The sequence below is a fragment of the Corvus kubaryi genome, unplaced genomic scaffold (genome assembly GCF_017639235.1).
Source record: "Corvus kubaryi isolate FWS band 111438036 unplaced genomic scaffold, C.kubaryi_AGA036_p1.0 123, whole genome shotgun sequence".
NCBI classification, from domain to species: Eukaryota; Metazoa; Chordata; class Aves; order Passeriformes; family Corvidae; genus Corvus; species Corvus kubaryi.
This window is the reverse complement of record NW_024580658.1, coordinates 723,776-744,282: the sequence shown is the minus strand read 5'-3', so window position 1 is coordinate 744,282 and position 20,507 is coordinate 723,776. Positions and strand designations below refer to the sequence as shown.

General features: G+C 64.5%; 1 protein-coding gene across 1 annotated transcript; it reads right to left on the bottom strand.

The window, feature by feature from the left end:
- Positions 1 to 463: 463 nt before the first annotated feature.
- COL1A1 (collagen type I alpha 1 chain) lies at positions 464 to 16,330 on the bottom strand. Its single transcript, XM_042016680.1, is given in 53 exon segments — positions 464 to 2,251; positions 2,329 to 2,571; positions 2,649 to 2,839; positions 3,361 to 3,643; positions 3,730 to 3,771; positions 3,773 to 3,838; positions 4,006 to 4,059; positions 4,175 to 4,282; positions 4,400 to 4,453; positions 4,728 to 4,835; positions 4,922 to 4,975; positions 5,124 to 5,165; positions 5,167 to 5,232; positions 5,328 to 5,435; positions 5,551 to 5,712; positions 5,889 to 5,942; positions 6,261 to 6,314; positions 6,397 to 6,504; positions 6,605 to 6,658; positions 6,772 to 6,825; positions 6,926 to 7,033; positions 7,377 to 7,484; positions 7,642 to 7,740; positions 7,840 to 7,884; positions 8,138 to 8,191; positions 8,299 to 8,352; positions 8,456 to 8,509; positions 8,956 to 9,009; positions 9,127 to 9,225; positions 9,306 to 9,359; positions 9,525 to 9,623; positions 9,811 to 9,864; positions 10,111 to 10,218; positions 10,310 to 10,363; positions 10,620 to 10,718; positions 10,799 to 10,843; positions 10,931 to 11,029; positions 11,286 to 11,339; positions 11,488 to 11,532; positions 11,640 to 11,693; positions 11,943 to 11,987; positions 12,085 to 12,138; positions 12,242 to 12,295; positions 12,405 to 12,458; positions 12,583 to 12,636; positions 12,848 to 12,901; positions 13,131 to 13,175; positions 13,766 to 13,834; positions 13,917 to 14,009; positions 14,093 to 14,128; positions 14,228 to 14,262; positions 14,411 to 14,605; positions 16,122 to 16,330. Coding segments are annotated over 53 exon segments (4,362 nt in total). The 5' UTR covers positions 16,204 to 16,330; the 3' UTR covers positions 464 to 2,104.
- Between the last annotated feature and the right edge of the window lie 4,177 nt (positions 16,331 to 20,507).

Below are 20,507 nucleotides of genomic sequence, written 5' to 3'. Positions count from 1 at the left end.
CAATTTTGGGGCGTCTCTTCATGCCCACTCCATTCCCCAGCTCTCCCTTTTGGGGGTCACCCTGAGCTGAGCCCCCGCAAAGTCCCCAGCCTGGCACCGGCTGCCCCCCAGCCCTTCCTCCCCTCGACCCCTGCTCCCCATTTGGGGAGGGGACACAGACTCCCCCCCAAATCCCTTCCACTGTGGGATCCCAGCGGCTCTACCCCCAAACCCTCCCACTGGGGGGGCGGATCCCCCCTTCTTCCCTCCCCCTCCTCATCCCTGGATGGGGGGTCTGGGAGAGGAGGAGGAGGAGGAGGAGAGGTGGGAGGACGGGCAGGGACCGGAGCGCAGAACTCGCCGGGAGCAGAGCGGGATGAGCCGGGACGAGAGCAGGATCAGGGACGAGGAACTCCCAACATCACCCACCCAGGACCCCCCGAGCCCCCCGAGAGCGGCGCAGAGCAGCCCGAGGTTGGTTGGATCATTTCACATGCCTTTATTTCAGCAGTCAGAAAAAAAAAATCCATTTAAAAAAAAAAAAAAAAGAAGAAGAAGAAAACCCCAAAACCACTTAAAATTATTATTAATTAATTATTATTATTATACATTATACAAACTAGGTACAAGCCCCGGGAAAGGCCGGAGCACGGGCCCGGCAAAGGGAGTGGGTTCGTGCCCCTCCGTGCCCGGGGAGGATGCGGGGATGGAGGAGGGATGGAGGCGTGGATGGATGGATGGAGGGTGGGATGGATCAATGGATGGATGGATGGAGGGTGGGATGGATCAATGGATGGATGGATGGATGGATGGATGGATGGAGAAAAAGCTGCTGGAAGATGAGAGCGGAGCTGAAGTTCCACCTGCTCAACCTGGAAACTCGATTTATCCCTTTTTCCCTTGGAATTTTATGGCTCTTGCTTTGCGGGATTTGCTCGTGGGGTGATGGAGGTGGCGGGGGGAGGGGAGAGTAGCACCTTTGGAAAATTCCCGAGTGGAGCTGAGCAGCAAAAAAAAAAAGGAGGGGAATAAACCATAAAATAGAGGGGAATTAAAACAGACCAAGCTGAGACCTCTTTGGAGGTTGTAGCACCAGGCGGTCCCGGGGTCGGGTGTTCCGGGGCCAAAATTAAAGAGAATATTTAAAAATAACAATTAAAAAAAAAACCAAAACCAGGATAAAAATCCTGAGGGAAAGAAACCTCCAAAGGAAAATCAAAATAAGAGAACGACAAAGAAACCGAAAAGAGGGGGAATACGAGGGGGGAAATTAGCACCTTTGCTCTGAACCTGGCAGGAAAGTCCCGGCACGGCTGAAAAGCTCCAAACGAAGCTAAAAAACAAAAAGAACCCCAAAAATTCAGACTCAAAAAGACGATGAAACACCCCGAGAGTGGTGAGGTAGCCATCCGGACAGGGGGGTCAGCGCAGGGCCGGAGCTGCTCCGCGGCGGGGGCTCCCCCGGTGGGCCTGGGAGTGAATTGGTTTTGCTGCCTGAATAAAAATAAAATGAACAACAAACAACAAACGAACAAAAAAAATCATAACAAAAACTAACCAGAAGGGAAGGAAATCGAGAGAACTCAAAATCAGCAATATCCAAATAAAAAATAAGGAGGAGAGGGGAGAGAAAGAGGCAGAACAAGGGGGGGAAAGCAAATTATAACCAGGAGTTCAACATCTTCCCCCCAGCAAAAATGAAAATTCTAATGAGAAGCAAGAAGCCGAGGGGGCGGGGGGGGGCCTGGGGGTCCCAGGGGGCTCAGGGACCCTTCGGGGAGCTGAGCTTTGCCATCTCCGGGGCTGAGGAATGAGGGGGGGGCAAGCAAGCGAACCCACTTCCTGGTGATTTTGTTTGAAAAAGTCATTTATTTGTATTTTTTATTTGGTTTTTTTTTGGTTGAATGCTTTTTTTTTGGGAGGGTTTTTGAGGTTTTTCTCTTACGGCAACACAACTGGAGTTGTTTCAGAGATGCTGGATAGAAACCGACACAAATTCAAGTCCATGTGACATTTTCTCCTTTTTTTTTTTTGGCTGGTTTTTTTTTGTGGTTTTTTTTATTATTATTATTATTATTTTTATCATTATTATTACTCTCTCCTGTCACGCGTGGGGCGTCCGGGGTTACAAGAAGCAGACGGGGCCGATGTCGATGCCGAATTCCTGGTCCGGAGCGCCGACGTCCATAGGAGCCAAATCGATGATGGGCAGGCGCGAGGTCTTCGTCGTCTTGTACTCGATGACTGTCTTGCCCCAGGCGCCCGTGTGACTCTGCGGGGACACCACGGTCACCCCCCGTCCCCACGGCATGTCCCGCCTCCCCCCCGCGGCCACGGCCCGGCACCCACCGTGCAGCCGTCCTCGGTGACGCCGTAGGTGAAGCGGCTGTTGCCCTCGGCGCGGATCTCGATCTCGTTGGCGCCCTGCAGCAGCAGGGCCTTCTTGAGGTTGCCGCTGGCCTGGTCCATGTAGGCCACGCTGTTCTTGCAGTGGTAGGTGACGTTCTGGGCGGCCTCGGTGGCCATGAGGCGCAGGAAGGTCAGCTGGATGGCCACGTCGGCCGGGTTGGAGCCCTCGCCGCCGTACTCGAACTGTGGGGAAGGGACGTCAGTCACCACGCAGCCGCTCCGGCCCCGCTGTCCCCGCGCCCCTGCGGCCCCGGGCTCACCTGGAAGCCGTCGCTCATGGTCTCGCCGAACCAGACGTGTTTCTTCTCCTTGGGGTTCTTGCTCAGGTACCAGTTCTTGCGGGCGATGGACGCCTGGGTCGGGTACACGCACGTCTCGCCTGTCTCCAGGTTGCAGAAGACCTTGATGGCGTCCAGGTTGCAGCCTTGGTTGGGGTCGATCCAGTACTCGCCTGAGGGAACAGGGACGGGGTCAGGGACAGGGGAAGGAGGGGGATGGAGGGGAGGGACAGCCAGAGGGATGGGAGTGAGGAACAGCCAGGAGGGATGAAGGATGAGGGTGAGGAACAGACCCAGGGGATGGAGAATGGAGGCAAGGAGCAGAGGGATGGGTGAGGGATGGGAGCTGAGAGATGAAGGATGGGAGAGACCGAGGATGAAGGAAAGAAGGAGGAAGGTGAGGAGCAGCCATGGGAGATGAGGAGGGAGGTGAGGAGGGGAAAGGAGGGAGCCGGGGGAGGAGCATGGACCAGCCACAGGAAAAGAGGAAGAAGAAGAGGAGCAAACGGGAGAGGGAGGGATGGAGGATGGAGGATGGAGGATGGACGGGAGAGCAGACAGGAGAGACAGGACAGAGGAGGGGAGGTGAGGATGAACCTGGCGGTGGAAGAAGGACAGAGGTGAGGAGCAGTAAAGGGGACAGAGATGGAGGTGAGAGCCCCGAGGGGCCGGCGGGGACCGAGGGGACACTGACCACTCTTCCAGTCGCCGTGGCACATCTTCAGGTCACGGCAGGTGCGGGCGGGGTTCTTGCGGGTGCCCTCGGGGCTGCGGATGTTCTCGATCTGCTGGCTCAGGCTCTTGAGGGTGGTGTCCACCTCCAGGTCGCGGTCGCGCATCACGTTGGCGTCATCGGCCCGGTAGTAGCGGCCGCCGTCGTGGGCCTTCTCCTGGGGTGGCTGGGGCAGGAAGCTGAAGTCGAATCCGCCGCTGGGGGGGCCGGGAGGACCGGGAGGCCCGGGGGGGCCGGGGGGACCCTGCGGGAGGAGAGGAGGAGGATGATGATGAAGGAGCGGGCGGTGAAGGCGGGCGGCTCCGGAAGGGCGGAGGGGTCGGGACGTACGACGGGGCCGACGTCGCCGGTGCGGCCGCGGGGGCCGGGGGGGGCCGATGGGGCCGGGCAGCCCGTTCAGACCGTCCTTGCCAGCAGCACCAGCGGAGCCGGGAGGACCCTGCGGGACAGGAGGAAAAGGTGAGCGTGGCCGTGCAGCCCGGACAAAGCCGTCCCCTCCAGCCCCGACCCACGTCCCCACGGGAAACACGACGGCGATGGCGACCCCCCACCCCCCCTGCGGTGCCACGGTCGTGGCTGGATGTCACAGCTCATCCCGGGACTCACTCGGGGACCGGCGGGACCAGAAGCACCAGAAGGACCTTGTTCACCAGGAGAGCCCTGTGACAATCGAGGAGGAAGAAGAAGAAGCGACATCAGAGGTGACATCAGCGCCTCGTGCTGCCTCCAGGACGTGCGGCAGCGCCTGCGGTCACCGTCACCCCACGGGACTTACGGGAGGACCAGGTGGGCCCTGGAGACCGGAGAAGCCTCTGTGACCCTTCATGCCTCTGTCACCCTGTTCACCGGTTTCACCTTTGTCACCACGGGGACCTTGTGGACCCTGCAGCAGGAGGAGGAGGAGGAGGAAGATGAGTTGAGTGAGGTCCAGGCCAGTCACTGTCCCCACACCTGTGGGGACACAGAGGCACCGAGGAGGACGCAGCAGAACATCACTTACAGCAGGACCACGAGCACCAGCAGGACCAGGGGGGCCAGCGGGACCTTGGGGACCCTGGGACAGGAGACAAAGGGACAGGTTAGAGCGTCCTGCACCTCCTGCTGCTGCTGGCTTGGAGCAGAACCACCCTGAGATGCTCAGGGACCCCCGAGCGGGGTGGTGGCACCCCTGGCATTGCCCTTTGCAGGGTGGTGGCCCCTGTGGCTTCCTGGGGAAGCTCCTTCCAGCAGCAAGAGCTGAGCCCGGGGCCAGACCCCAGAACGGGGCCCGTTTGGGGTGTCCCCGGCCCGGGGGGTGCCAGGGGAGCTGTGGGAAGAGCATCACTTACGGTCTCACCGCGATCTCCGTTCTTGCCAGCAGGACCGACAGGGCCGGGGGCACCGGGGGCACCGGGAGCACCAGGGGGGCCGGCGGGGCCGGTCTCACCACGATCACCCTGCGCGGAGGAGGAGGAAGAGGAGAGGTCAGTGTGGTCCCGCACTGCCCCATCACCCCTCCCGTGCCCCGTCAGAGCCCACTCACCTTGGGACCAGCAGCACCGTCACGGCCGGGGGCACCTTCAGCACCAGGAGAGCCCTAAAGGGAGCAGAGACCCCCGTTAGGGGTGGGAGGTACCGGGGGTCTCACTGAGCCCCCCACGGGCAGCCCCCATCGGTGCCCTGAGCGGGCACGTCCTCAGCACGGGGCGGTCCGTGCCCCCCCGCCCCCAAGGTCACTCACTCACCTCGCGTCCGGCTTCTCCGGGGGGTCCGGCCAGGCCGGGGGGGGCCCATGGGACCGGGGGGGCCGCGCTCGCCGGGGGAGCCGGAGGGACCTTGTTTGCCGGGTTCACCCTGCGGGGGGACACAACGCGGGGGTCAGACACAGCCGGACACCCACCTCGGGGAGGGGACGGTGTCCTCGGTTCCCGGGAGCCCCCGGTACTCACGGAGGGGCCGGGCAGCCCAGGGAAGCCTCTCTCGCCTCTCTGTCCGGGGAGACCGACGACACCGCGCTGGCCGGCGATACCTTGGGGTCCGGGGGTGCCGGGAGCGCCCTGCGGGGACGGACAGAGCCTCAGGGCGGGGGCAGCGGCGGGCGTCACCCCCGCGGCGGAGGGGACGGCGAGAGGGGGTGACCCGCAGAGGGGTCGGGGCAGGGCAGTCACTCACGATGGGGCCATCAGCGCCGGGGGCTCCCTTCTCGCCGGGGGGGCCGGGGGGGCCGGCGGGTCCCGGCTCTCCGGGGCGGCCAGCGGGGCCGGTCTCACCGCGGGGTCCTTTGCCACCTTCCTTGCCGCTGGGGCCGGGAGGGCCGGGGAGGCCGATGTTGCCCTGCAAGGGGGGGAGGCGGTGCCGTCAGGCCGGGACCCCCTCGCTGCCGGCTAAGGGGCGGCCAGCGGTGTCCCGGTGCCAAGTGGGACAGGGCTCAGCACCTGGATGGTGCCCAGCACCTCCTGTCCTGTGCCCCCAGCACCAGCCCCCCACATCTCCCCCCCAGGGGTACTCACAGAGGGGCCGGGGGGTCCAACGCGTCCAGCAGCACCAGGGAAACCAGTAGCACCCTGGAAGGGAGGAAAGCTGGAGTCAGTGGGGTTGGATCCAAAGGTCCAGGGGACAATCCCCTGGCCGGGGGGTCACACAGGGAACCCCGGTGTCCAGGAGGAGAGTGCCCACCAGGGGGGCTGGTTTTGGGGGTATAAAGGCAACCCCCCCTTTTCCACTCTATCTCCTGCTGGGATGAAGCCACCCCCCTCTGCTGCCATCCCCAGACGTTTTCGGGGGAGCAGAGCTAAAGAGCTAAAGCACCTTGGGGTTGTTCACATCCGTGGGGGGTCCCTGAACTCCCCCAAATGCCCCCTCCCCACAAGACCGGTACTTACAGGGGGTCCAGCGCTTCCGCGAGCACCTTTGGGACCGGGAGCACCAACAGCACCCTGTGGGGAGGAAGAGGAGAGGGGTGAGCTGTGCTGTGGGGCTGCACCCCAGCCAGTGGAGGGGGTGAGGGGGGGCACTTACAGCAGGTCCAGGAGCACCAGTGGGGCCGGCAGGGCCGGGGGGACCGGCGTCACCCTTGGCTCCAGCATCCCCAGTTTCACCTTTAGCACCAGGCTGGCCATCAGCTCCCTGCAGGACAGGGGGACAGGGTCAGTCCGGGGGGCTCAGCAGCACCCTGGGGAGCGGGAACAGACCCCCGGGAGGGGGGAGGCGAGGCCGTCACACTCACAGGGGGGCCAGCAAATCCAGCAGGACCGGGAGGGCCAGGCTCGCCGCGGTCACCCTGGGAAAGAGAGACGGGAGGGAACAGCGTGAGACAAGCAGGGGACAGCCACCACGGCCACCAAGGAGCGGCCACCCATGGCAGGGCCATTTCCGAGGGTAGGGGACACTTACGGGAGCACCACGAGCACCAGTGGGACCAGCAGGACCGGGGGGACCGGCTTCACCCTGGCAAAGGGGAGGAAGAACAAAAGAAGAAGGATCAGGGCTGTGGCGAGGAGGTGGCGGTGGCTGCCTGGACACGCCTGTCCCTGCGGGACGTCCCTACCTTGTCACCGGGAGCACCAGCGGGGCCGGGGGGGCCGATGGGACCGGTCAGGCCTCGGAGACCGTCCTTGCCAGGAGCGCCATCAGCACCTTTGGGACCGGGGTCACCCTGGGGGAGGGACACGAGCGTGGGTTACAAGGACAGGTCCCTTGCAGGAGCTTGCCCCTCTCTGCACTGAGACATCCCCGGCTCTTCATCCTCGCTGGGACAGGCTGGGACCATCCTCCTCCTCCTCACGAGAGCTGGGCTCTCACTGAGGGATTGTCCCCAAGGGATGGGGACAGAGGTGACACAGAGCATCCCCTCCTCGGGACGCTGCTGCCCACCAGCCTTGGCTCGGGGACACATCCAGCCCCGAGGGGATGATGAGGGGGGCACAGGGATGGTGGGGAACAGGTGACCAAGGGGGACCCCAGGGGTTTGGGGACACAAGGGGCTCGGGGACACGTACTCTGTCACCCTTGGCGCCTGGCAGGCCGGCAGCACCACGTTCTCCGGGCATACCCTGCAGACCGGGGGGCCCTTGGTTTCCAGGGGCTCCGGGAGCACCAGCATCGCCCTGGGAAAGAGGGAAAACAGGGAATAGTGAGATGCCAGCACAGCAAATCCATCCCGGCCTCAGCCCCAGCCGAGGGGGTGAAGCCAAACCCAGCCACCTTCACAGCCATGCCCCACAAGCTGGGGACAGTCCCTGACACTCCCCGGCTGGCACCTACCTTAGCACCATCGTTACCGGGAGCACCGTTAGCACCACGAGGACCTTGGGGACCGGGGGGGCCTTGGACACCGCGTTCTCCAGGGAATCCTCTCTCACCCTGGGGAGGGGAGGCAGGAGAGGGCCCGAGGCCGTCAGGGGGGTTTGGGACACTTTGGGGTGCCGAGAGTTCAGGGGGACACAGAGGGGTTCAGCTTACCCTGGCACCGGCGGGACCGGGGGCTCCGGCGTCTCCGGGGACACCCTGGGCAGGAGGGAGAGGGTGACGAGTCAGAGGGGAACGGGTGGCACTGGGGACACTGGGGACACTGGGGACAGGCAGAGGGGTCCCCGGGGCGCCCCCTGGGATCCCTCATTCCCTGGGTAGGGCTGGGATTTCCACTGCTCCCCCATTGCATGGAGCACATCACATGGAGGGACCCCACCAGCAGCCCTTGATGTGACCCGGAGAGGGGCGACGGGGAGGGGACAGGAGGGTCCCCAGTGCCCACACTCACCTGCTCACCAGGCTTGCCAGCCTCGCCAGGGGGGCCAGCAGGGCCGGGCAGACCCTGGGGAGGAAGAAGAGGAGCCATGAGCCACCACGGAGGGGACGAGGGAAATGTCACCCGTACCCTGGGGGCTTTGTCCCCCTGCTGCGGAAGGGGACACCCCTCACCTGGAAGCCAGGAGCACCAGCGGGACCTTGTTCACCTCTTTCTCCAGCGGGACCCTGGGGAACACAGGACAAGCATGGAGGGGGGCAGGTGGCTCCCGAGCCCCTTGTCTGGTGGCCGGGCGCGGCCGTGGGTGGCCGCGGGCTGGGGGATACTCACGGCGGGGCCGGGGGGACCTTGGGCACCGGTTTCACCGTCTTTGCCAGCAGCGCCCTGGGGAGGAAGGAGAGGAGGGTGCTCAGAGCGGCCCCCGCACGGCTCTGTGTCACCCCCTCAGGCTGGGCGTGGGCCTGGACACGGCCACGGGATCCTTCGAAGGCCGGGAGACACCGCGGCGAGCTGCCCGCGGGCCACGTCACCCCGCTGTCCCCGCTCCAACACCGCCGGTAGCCACCGGGACGGGATCCCGAACACCTCATCCCGCTGCGGCCTCGGGCCTGGAGCCTTCCCTGCTCCGCTCGGCCACCTCACACCCCATTCACACCCCGTGCCGGCTGCCCCGTGCCAGGGTGTCCCTCCCCGCCACCCCATGCCCTGGGTGATGCTCCCTGCCACCCTCCCTGTCACCCCGCACCACGGTGACCCTCTCTGTCACCTCACACCGGGGTCACCCTCCCTGTCACCTCCCCCGCCCTGTCTGTGCCCCACCCCACACTCACCACGGCGCCGGGGGGACCGGGAGCTCCTCTCTCGCCAGGTTTGCCGGGTTCGCCCTAAAAGCAGATCGGGATGAGCCCCGTGACGACACCGGGGAGGGGGGACAGGTCCCCTGAGCTCCCGGCTGGTGGCGGTGGCGGCGGGCGGGGTCCCTCAGGGACGGTGGCACTCACCGCAGCGCCTTTAGGGCCGGGGAATCCCATCACGCCGGCCTGGCCTCTGGCTCCGGGGGGGCCGGGGGGGCCGGGGCGTCCGTCTTGACCAGCGGGACCCTGTCGGGGGGAGCCAGCGCCCCGTTAGCTCCGCTCGTGGCGAGCCAGGGGAGGAGGGGACATCAGCGGGGACAACTTACAGGGGGGCCGGTCTTGCCGTCGGGACCGGGGCTCCCGGGGCTTCCAGTCAGACCCTGCGAGGCAGCGGGAGGGGGGGGTCAGGAGCTCAGGAATCCCAGGGGATGCTCCAGAGAACGGGAGCATCCTGGAAAGCGGCTCCTCCGTCGGCACAGAGAGCAGGACAGCCCAGTGCCCGTGCCGACATGGCTCCGTGTCACCGTGTCACCGCGCCCGCTCACCTTGGCACCGGGGAGTCCGGGTTCCCCGGGGCGTCCAGCTTCACCAGGAGATCCTTTGGGGCCAACAGGGCCGGGGGAGCCGCGCTCGCCGGGGGGACCCTGGGAAGAGGGGACAGGGGTGACCCAGCTGCAGGACAGCAGCCGGGGACCGGGACAGAACCGTGTCACCGCAGGTGGCAGCGACACGGAGACGCTGTGGCCACTGCGTGGGCACAGGTGACAATGCCCAGAGTCCCCACGGCCCCGCTGACGCGACTTTGTCCCGCAGATGGACACGGGCACCCACCTTGGGACCAGCGATGCCATCACCGCCAGGGAAACCGCGGCTGCCGGGAGCACCCTGCGGGGGACACGACAGGGTCAGTGTGGGGACACGGGGGGACCTCGGGGGGCCTGGGGGTGCAGGGGAGGGAGGTGCCAGAGTGGGACATGGCCACCAGTGGGAGCAGCCTGAAGGGGCTGGGGATGTCACCACGGTGTCCCCAAGCTCACGCAGGGTTCGGCCGCTGGACACGGGGAGATGGGAAGAGGACGGGGATGGGGACAGGGGCATGGCGGGGGTGGGGACAGGGACGCTGCTACTCACACGTTCGCCAGCGGGGCCGGGCAGCCCAGCGGGGCCGGGCTCACCACGGGCTCCTCTCTTGCCTTCCTCGCCAGCGGGACCGGGGGGGCCTTGGACACCAGCGGGACCCTGGAGAAGGAGGCGAAGGGATGAGGACCCCCAGGGGGGGCCGGAGCCAGGAGGGGCCGCGCCCCCAGGGACACCTTGGGGGGTCACTCACGGGTTCGCCTTTGGCACCGGTGTCACCCTTGTTGCCTGGAGCACCGGGCTCACCCTGGAGGGGAGAGAAGAGGGAAAAGGTTTAACACCGGATTGAAGAGCAGAGGGACCCCCGAGTCACGTCCTGATGAACCCTCAGAGGGACAAGGGCCCCGCATCTGCCACCGCCAGCACCGCCCTGCCCTGGCAGGGCTGAAGGGACCATGGGACACCTCAGGAGGCACTTCCAGGTGCTCCAGGAGGAGCTCCAGGAACTTCCTGGAGCAGACGAGAGGACCCAAGCCCGGGAAGAGGAGCCCAGGGATACTCACGGTGTTGCCCTTGGGGCCGGGGGCACCGCTGGGACCCTGGGGTCCGGAGGGACCGCGGGCACCGGGGAAGCCGGGAGCGCCAGCAATGCCAGGAGCGCCCTGCAAGAGGCACAGGAGGCCGTGAGGAAGCAGCACAGCTCCTCCTGCCCCAGCCGGGGGGGGACACGAGGGACACTCACGGTCGCGCCCTTGGCACCAGGTTGGCCGTCAGCACCGGGGTTGCCCTGCGGAGAGAAGGAAGAAGAGGAGGGTCACGGCGGGGCTGGCAGGATGCGAGGCCAAAGGACAGGGAGCCCTCGGATGTCACTTACAGCTGGACCGGCAGCGCCAGCAGGGCCGGGGGGACCGGGCTCACCGCGGGCACCCTGAGGACCTTCGCTGCCACGAGCTCCCTGGGGACCGGTCTCACCCTGGGGAGGAAGAGGAGGAGGAGGAAGAGCCGTGAGCACCAGGGGCGATTCCTTCTGCAGCTCCTTCCCGTGCAGGCACAGCCGGGAGAGGTGCCCGGCACACGGCTGGCGATGTCCCCACGTGTCCCCCTGCCCCAGACAGTGCCAGTCCACGGCACTTCGGCCTCGGAGCCCCTTCCCTGCCAAGTCCTCCCCCACCCCACGCTCCCAGCGCCCCCCAGTCCCTCCCAGCCCAGCAGAGTCCGGCAGGCCCTACCTTAGCACCAGCGGCACCGGGGAAGCCGGGGGGACCAGCGGGACCAGTGGGACCCTAAATGGGAGAGAGGGCGTGAGTCAGAGGGGGGATCCCACCCCACACCTGGCGCAGGCGGGATCCCCAGGTGGCAGAGCCCTGGCTCCCGGCCAGGATTCCCCATCCGGGAAGCTGCAGGAGGGTGGACGGGGTCGGGGGTACTTACGGGGGGACCGGCAGCACCGGGAGCACCGTCATTGCCACGAGCACCCTGGGGGAGAGGGGACACCGTGAGTGACGCCCACGGGTGGGACAGGTGACCCCCAGCCCCCTGTGCCCCAGGCAGGGGTCTCAGCCCTGCCCATCCCAAATACTCACAGCGGGGCCAGATGGGCCAGGACGGCCTCTCTCGCCGGGAAGACCACGAGGACCCTGGGGAGGGGACAGGACACGTTTAGGACACGTTTGGGTCACCTGGATGGACACTTCCTGCTTTCTGAGCCTCCTCCCATCCCTGTGCCCCCCCTGCTGCTGCCCACGGTGACGTTTCCAAGGGGTTGAACCCCTCCCGCCCCATTGCCTGGTGGATCCCTGAGGAGGAGCTGGATCCCCATCAGGTGTCACCCCCATCCCTGTCCCCTCTTGCCCAGAACCCCCCACCCCCCCGGCTCCAGCACTCACCATCTGCCCAGGAGCTCCGTTCTCTCCAGGGCTGCCGGGCTCTCCCTGAGGAGGAAGGACACCATGAGGGACCTGCTCCTTGGGGAGGAGGGGACAGCAGGGACATTGCCAGGACAGGGGTGACACTGCCACCACTCCTCACCTTGGGGCCAGCAGGTCCAGGCTCACCCTTGGCACCATCCAGACCACTAAAACCCTGGGGGGCAGGAGGGAGAAGAGGTGGGGGGTCAGGAGGGGACCCTTGGTGAGGTCAGGGGTCCCCCGCCCCTGAATGTCACCAGCACGGGGGGGGGACTCACTCTGTGTCCCTTCATGCCTGGCAGGCCGGCGGTTCCGGGGAGACCTCGAGCACCCTGGGGGAAACGAGAGGTGGTGATGGAGGCGCTGGGGGGGCTGTCCCCACGCCACAGCACCCTGTCCCCAAGGGGGGGACAGCTGGGGGTGTCTCCTCGTGTGTCTTACCTGGGGGCCGGGGGGACCCCGCTCTCCGGGGCGGCCGGGCTTGCCAGCTTCACCCTGAGGACAAGGACACCGCGTTGGTGGCACGTCCCCAAGCCAGGCAGCTCCTGCTCGCCTGGGGGGGCTGGCAGGGCCACCAGGCCCCAAACTGGGGAGGGGACCCCATGGACAGGCCACTTACATCATCTCCGTTCTTGCCAGGGGGGCCAGCGGGACCTCGGGGACCCATGGGACCCTAGGAGAGAGGGAGGGCAGGGATGAGGGTGCTGGGGGTGACAACTGCCCCCTGTCACCCTGCCACCCGCCCTGGGCAGTGCCAGGCCCTGCCAGCCCCACTCCCATGGATCCCAGAGCATGGACAGTGTGGCCACAGCCAGATCTGGGAACAGCAGCACTGTCCCCAACCCCAGGGGACATCAGCTGGAGCAGCAGGTGACAGCACTCACAGAAGCACCGGGCTCTCCGGGTTCACCAGGGGGGCCTTGGAAACCTTGAGGACCCTGTGGGGAAAAAATAAAGAGAAAAAAATGGGTCAGAAAGTGTGAAGTTTGGGTCTGGATCCCCCAGTGGCAGTGGTGGTGTCCGTGTAGCAACAGGATGTTGTCCCCACGTGCTTCTGTAGCTGGCAGGAAGGGTGGGACATCCCCCGACCTGTCCCACCACCACCCAGAGGGGCCCTGGGGGTTGTTTGTCCCCAAACCCAAGTGGACAGGAAGAGGTGACACTCACAGGAGCACCGGGAGGGCCGGGGAGACCACGGGGACCAGCTGGGCCCTGGGGAGAACAGAAAGAGAAGAGGAGTCAGTGCCTTGTCACCTTGTCCCTGTCCCCATCACCACCCCACTGATGGATCCACTGGGCCCTGTTGCCACCTCATCCCCAGGCCACTGCTGTCCTCACTTCCACCCCATCACTGTCCCAAAACCACCTCCTCCCTGTCCCCATCACCCCCTTTCCTTGTCCTCATCACCAACCACTCCCTGTCATCACTGCCACCCCATTCCTGCCCCTACTGCCATGTCCCCATTGCCCCTATTGCATTGTCCCTATTGCCTGTCCCCATTGCCACCCCAACACCACATCCCCATCCCTGTTCCCACCTCCACCCATCCCTTGTCCCCATTGCTACCCCATCCCTGTCCCTATCCCCACTCAGTCCCTGTCCCCATCCCTGTCCCCATCCCTTTCCCCTCCAGGCCCAGCATCCTCCCCGTCCCTGCCATGTCCTGGTGCCCAGTGACATCACCAGCACAGGGAGGGCTCCTGTCTCCTTGCCCAGCTTCACCCCCACCCACCCCCTGCGCCCCTCTTGTCCTCCCATGTCCCCCCGTGTCCCCTGGTGTCCCCCATGTCCCCAGGCTCACCATGGGCCCGGGCACGGCCATGCCTCCGGCCTTCTCGTCGTAGCCGTAGGACATTTGGGGCGCAAAGTTCTGCGGGAGAGGGAGAGCAGGGGGTGAGCGGGGCACGGGACCCCCGGGGAGCTGCGCCACCAGGGACCCCCCCCACACTCACTCCGCCGAGGCCTGGGGGACCGGGAGGGCCGGGGGGTCCTGGGAGTCCGGGCTGTCCTGGGATTCCATCTCTGCCGGGGGGGCCGGGGAGTCCCTGCGGAGAGAAGAGGGAGTGAGCTCCAGTGCGGTGAGGGGGTCCCTGCAGAGCGGGGGGCTCCGGGGGCAGGAAACACCCACCCTGTCTCCTTTGGGGCCGGTGTCTCCTTTAGGACCCTGTGGGGCAGAGACAGAACAGGTTAGAAAAGGGGGGCTCCAAATATGGGGGCGGGGCTGGTGTGAAATTTGGGGGGCTGCGTTTTGGGGAGCCCTTACCTCTACTCCAGCACTCTCTGGGTAGGCAGGGGAGGCTGTGGGGGGAAAAAGGGGGTTCAGAGCAGCGCAGCATCACCCACCCCACACCCATCCCACAGCCCAGACACCCGTGGGGGGGAGGGAACACTGGGCCCGCCGGTCCCCGGGGGCGCTGGGACATCGCTGGGGGGGGTGTCGCGGTACCGTCGGTGTCGGGACAGATGGGGCAGCACTCTCCGAAGGGGATCTCGGCGTTGGGGCAGTCGGAGGTGTCCTCGCAGATCACCTCGTCGCACAGGATGTTGCCGCTGTCGCAGACGCAGATCTGGCACGGTTCTGGTTTCCACACGTCCTTGTCGTTGTACGTGAGCCCATCCTGGATGCAGCTCCCGGTTTGGACTGGGACGGGGCGGGAGCGGCGTCAGGAGGGGCGGAACGGAGCCTGCCCGGCTCTCCCCCCTCCCCTCAGCCCCCTCCCCGCTCCCGCGGCGCTTCTCCCTTCATCTGGTTCTCATCAGCCCAGCGCGGTGACACGGGAAAAGCTCCACAATAAACTCTTCCCACATACGCTGGAATTTAAACAAAAAATCCCTCCAGCCACTCGCTCCGTGCGGTTGGGGCCAAGGCAAACAGCCCCCAGGGCAGGGGGGGTCCCCGTCACCCGTGGGGGGCGCGACAGGGACGGGGCGGGGTGGGATGGGTGGGATGGGACGGGGCGGGCTGGCCCCAAAGTCTGGGCTGAAATTAGATCCAGGCGGCTGCGGGATGCGGCTGGATCGGGCCAGATGGGATCGGGGAACGAGAGGCCAGGGAGTGGAGGCGGGCGGGGGCTGCGTGGGGAGGGGAGCGCAGGGCGAGCAGCCAGGCCCGGGGGTGGCCCCACGGTGAGGAAGGGTCCTGGGGTGGGGAGGGGGCGAGGGGCTGCACCAGCTCGTGGAAACCCCACACCAAAAAAAAAAAAAAATACAAAAAGATAAAAAAGGAAAAAGGGGTAAAAAAAAAGAAAAAAAAAAAGAAAAAAAAAAAAAAAAAATGTAAAAAAAAAAAAAGAGCAACTGGAAAATGTGAAATTCTTCTGGAAAAAGAAAATGCAAAATGCAGAATGGGAAATGCAGGACGGAGAACGGGAAATGAAGAAGGGGAAATGCGGGATGGGCATTGTCAGTGCAAAATGCATAATAATAATAACAATAATCATAACAACAATAATAATATTCATAATTTTTTTTTTAAGCACCAAAGAAGTTCCCCAAAAAAAGGACAAAATTGGGCAAAAAGCGATGGGCGCCGGGCCCAGGGTCCCCCCGTGTCCCCTGGCGCAGGTGGCAGCGGGGCACGGGGGCCGTGGCGTGGGGGGTGACCCCGGCCGTGCCCCCGGCCCGCGCCGCTGGCAGCCCCCGCTCCCCCGGCTGCCGAAACATTTTGCTTATGAATCATCCGAGACTTTTCTAATTCTTTCCTGATGGCTTTCGCAGATACCGAGGATGAGCCCCCCCCTTATCAACCTCTCCCCCCTCTCCTCTCTCCCGCGCTCTTTCCCCCCTTTCCTTTCCCTTCCCGGCCTCCTCCTCCCCTCCGTCCCGGCTCCCTCCTTCCCCGCCGGATCCTCTCCACCCTTCCTTCCATCCCCGCTCTTGGCAGGGCGCCCCGACTCCTCACCCCCACAGCTCCCCTAAACCCCTTTTCCCCCAACCCCAAATCCCCCGAACCCTCTTCTCTTTTCTTTTTGAATTTTCCCCTCATTTCTCTGCTTTCCCCCTAATTCCCCTTCTCCGCTCCGCACGCCCACCCCGAGTTCCTCCTTGCCCACCCCAGGGCAGCCGGACCGGGCGTTGCCGGTGCCGCCGGACCCCGTCCCACCCCGTTCCCCGCGTCCCACCGGGGTGAGGAGCATCACCCAGCGCCCACTACTCACTGTCTTCCTCTCCTTGCCCGCGGGTGAGTAGGACAGTCGCTGCTATCAACAGCAGTGACCGAGAATCCACAAAGCTGAACATGTCTAAATATTAGACATGTAGACTCTTTGGGGTCTCTTTTGTTCTTAGCTTGGGGTCATACGGGGCCGATCCAACCCTGGAGCTCCAAATCCAGACCCCAGCAGAAACTTCCTACTGCCCTTTGCCCACTTCTCCGCCGGCCCTTTTATACGATGCTCCGCCGGCGAGAGGTGGGACCCGGCGCGAGCAGCGGATTTTGGACGGCCCCCTCGGCCAATCAGAGGCACCCAGCGAGTCGGGGGGGCACCCCCTGCCCCCCCCGGGGCCGTGTGTCCGTGCACACGCAAACACAGGCGAGCACACGCACACACGGCCGAGCACACGCGTGTGCTCCGCAGCGGGGCAGGGGCCGGGATGGCCGGGCCGGGGGTTACGGGGGGTTTGGGGTGCGGGTTTTGGCGGGGGTTGTGATTTTTGGGGGGTTTTCCACACTCGGAGGTTCGGCAGGGCTGGGTGGGTGGGGACAGACGATGTGGCACGTGGCGCTTTGGGGACCCCGGTGCCACGCGACGGCAGGAGCTGCAGCAAGGCCCTGGAATCCCCCCCCCCCCAGACAGCCACCCTGCATCTGGGGCACCCCAAAACCCCACCCACGGCTCCCCACGGGAACCCTCCTCCAGCGGACCAAACCCCAGCACGGTGCAGGGCCAAGGCCACCCGTCCCCAGAGCATCCCTTGGACGGTCCCCAAGAGCATCCCCTGAGGGACCCCAACCCCGCAGCCCCTCCAAGAACCACAGACACCCCAAACCCCTCCCCCAAACCCACTCACTTCGTGGTTTTAGCCCTTTCTTTCCCTCTTTTCCCTTCCTTTCCCTCGCTGCTCTCGCTCCCCTCGCTCCCCCCCTGGCACGGCTCCATGGCCGTTTCCACATTTGAAGGAGCCACGTTGGTTGGAAAAAGCAAAAGCTCCTGGACAATGATCCACAACCTACCGTGCAATTTGGGGAGGGTGTAATTACAGCCAAAAAAATCCACGTCTGTACCAGGGCCGGGAGCTCGGCAGCGGAGCGGGGAGGGACACGGCCAATGTGGCACCCGCGGGAGGGGGAGCTCCCGCTTTCCAGGGGGGCTTTTTAGGGAATGGGGTGGGAAATGGGGCTGGGGGGGAGAGAAAAGGTGGGTTCAGCCCTTGTGCCCCCCACGCTGTGCTGAGGGGCTGTGGGCTCACGGGATACTGGGAATACTGGGAGCACTGGGAGCACTGGGAGCACTGGGAGCTCTGGGAGCGCTCTGCTTGTCCCTCCTGTCACTGTGCTGAGGGATTGAAGGCTTGGTGGAATACTGGGAGTACTGGGAATACTGGGCTCACTCTGTTCCCCACCACTGTGCTGAGGGCTTAAAGGCTCATTGGAATGCTGGGAATACTGGGAGAACTGGGAACACTGGGCTCAGCCTTCACGCCTCCATTCGTCCCCCCCAGCAGGGTACTGAGGGCTTGGAGCTTCATTGGATTACTGGGAATACTGGGAGAACTGGGCAAACTGGGCTTACTCAGCCTCTGTCCACCCTGTCGCTGGGATTAAGGCTCATTGGAGTACTGGGAGCACTGGGAGCACTGGGAGCACTGGGAGCACTCTGCTTGTCCCTCTCGCCACTGCGCTGAGGGCTCTCAGTCTGGTTGGAATTCCGGGAATTCTGGGAGCGCTGGGATAGCTGGGCTCAGCCCTCACACTTCTGCCTGCCCTCCCGCCACCGTGCTGAGGATCAGTGCAAGACTGGGAATACTGGGAATACTGGGAGCACTCCGCTAGTCCCTCCTGCCACTGTGCTGCCCACTCAGAGGCTCAGTGGAATACTGAGAATACTGGGAATACTGGGAGCACTGGGAGCACTGCAGAGTGAACCCACTAAGACATTCTTTGATTTTCCCCCAGGAAAACCCCAAATCCGTGCAATTTAACAAGGAAATAACGGGGAGGGGGGGACACAGGACACGTCACCCCCCCCCCCCCCCCCCCGGGCCACCGGGAGATTTTGTTTTCTTGCCATTAAATTTAAATATTAAATAAAACACGCTGGAGGAGGGCTGGGGGGGTCACACGTGTGCCCACGCCGGTGTCCCAGCCCTGTCCCCAGCCCCATATCCAGCCCCGATTCCACTCTCCAGCCCCGATTCCATTCTCCAGCCCTGTATCCATGCATCCGAGACACGTTGCAGGCGAAGCCTCCTCCAATCCTGCCCTGGCGACTCGAAAAGCCCTGGCCGGGCTCCAGGCTGAAGATGTGTCTTTAATTTTTGCAGCATGACAGAAAAGAAAAGAATGTCATCGGCCTGGGTGTTTTTTTTCCTTTTTTTTTTTTTTTTTTTATGTATATATGGAGAGGGAGGGGAAAAAAAAGAAAAAGGGGGGAAGGACGGGATGATGCCACCTCATCAACCCCCGGCCGCCCGCCCCAGGAATGCGGGACAAGGGGTTGGGGGCTGGGAAAAGGGAAGAATTCCCACTTTGAATTAAAAAAAATAATAAAGAAGAAGAAGAAGATGATGAAAAAAAAAAGGCTGGAAAAGTCATTAGGATCCTCAGAAACGGGATGGGAGACGCTGAGCGCAGGCCTGGGCTCCTGCAGGATTTTGGGTGCTCGGGGCGGGGGCACCTACCCGGGACCCTCCCGTTCCTTGGGGGTGTCGGGGACGGGGGTGCCCCACTCAGCCCCCCCCCTCAGCTTTTGGGGGAATCCCAGAGCTTTTCCCGCATGTTCCAGACTGGTTTTTACTGGTGCAAACTGGGCATGTGGCCCAAGGGGTGGGAATGGAGGCGGCCACCCCAAAAAGATGGGAGTCACCCCAAAAACTTGGCCGTCACCCCAAAAACTGGGGGATCACCCCAAAAAATTAGCGGTCGCGCCAAAAAGCTGAGGGATGCCCAAAAATGCAGTGGGTGCCCCAAAAGTTTATGGGTGCCCCAAAAGTTTATGGATGCCCCAAAAAGCCGGCGGGTGCCCCAAAAACCCTTTGGCCACCTCCGGGCCAGGGGTCGCCCCGAGGGTGGGGGGCGAGGATGAAGGGGGGAAGCCCCCCCACTCCTTTTGGGTAGGACGGACGGAAAAAGGGGGGGGGGGGGGGGTTGGGGGGGCGGGCGCGGGGTTTGTTTGCCGAGGAGCTGGAGCAGACAGCGGCATCTGGAGCGAGTTAACTCCCCCCGGCAGCCCGGACACATGGATCGGATTAATTCCCTTTTTTCTCCCCCCGCGCTTCCCTCGGCAGCCCCGGGAGCCGCTCCCGGGCCCTGTGTCCCCCCCGGCGCCCCCTCCCCATCCCGCACCCACAGGACCCCACTGGGGCGTGTCCCCCCCCTCCCTTGGTGGCCGTCCCGGTGAGGGTGAGGGTGGTGCCCTGCCGGGGGGTGACACGCAGGTGTTTGACCCCACAGAGCGGGGGGTCCCCACGCTGATGTCCCCAAGGGAGCGCTGTGTCCCCCCAAACCCACCGTGCCACCATCAGGAAGCCCCTTTTGGGGGGGGGTTTCTCGAGACCCCCCCTGCCCAGACCCGACCCGCGCCCCCCCCCCCCCACTTGTCACCTCCCCATGGGGACGTGGTGGGCGACGCGGTGCCTCAGTTTCCCCCTCCGCGGCCGCAGCCCGGCACCGCCCCGGCTATTCCTGGTGGCCTCCGGCCCTGGGCGCCCTCAATTGCGGCGTCAGGGCAGAACCCCGTAATCACGGCCGCGACTCCCGGCTATTTCCAGGGAAAATTGCTTAAATTGGCCTCCGGGATGCCAACGCCGCTCCTCCCTCGGCGGGGGCACCGCCGGCCCGGGGGGCTGCAGCGGGGTGGTCGTATCCCCACCCAGGACCCCCGGGCTGAGGAGGGGACCTGGTTCTGCTCGGCAGCCTGGGATGGGTCCCGCGGGATGGGGAGTCAGGGTGTGACCCCTCCCAGGGGCTGGGCCCCTCCTGGGGGGCTCATCCCCCCCCCCTGCACCCCCTCACCCCAGGACCTGGGTCTGGAGGAGGGGGGGGGGGGGGGGGGGGGGGGGTTTGGGTGTCGGGGGGCTCTGGAGGGTGTCCCAGGCCGGGAGCAGCCGCCCAGCCCAGGCCCCACCGCCTGGGCTCGCAGAGCCGGGATGGAAACTCTGAGGGACGAGCTCCACGCCGAACATTTTCCGTTCCCGACTCCCTTTTTTTTCCCCTTTTTATTCCTCTTTTTTTTTTTTTTTTCTTTCCCTTCTCCTCCTCCTCCTCAGTTTCATTGAAGAATTCGCTGCCCCCACCCCCTCCCGGGGGCAATCCAGGGAGGGGGCGATGCTCCCCAGGCCGTGAGCCTGGGGGGATGTGGGGGTATCTCGGGCACCCCAAAGTC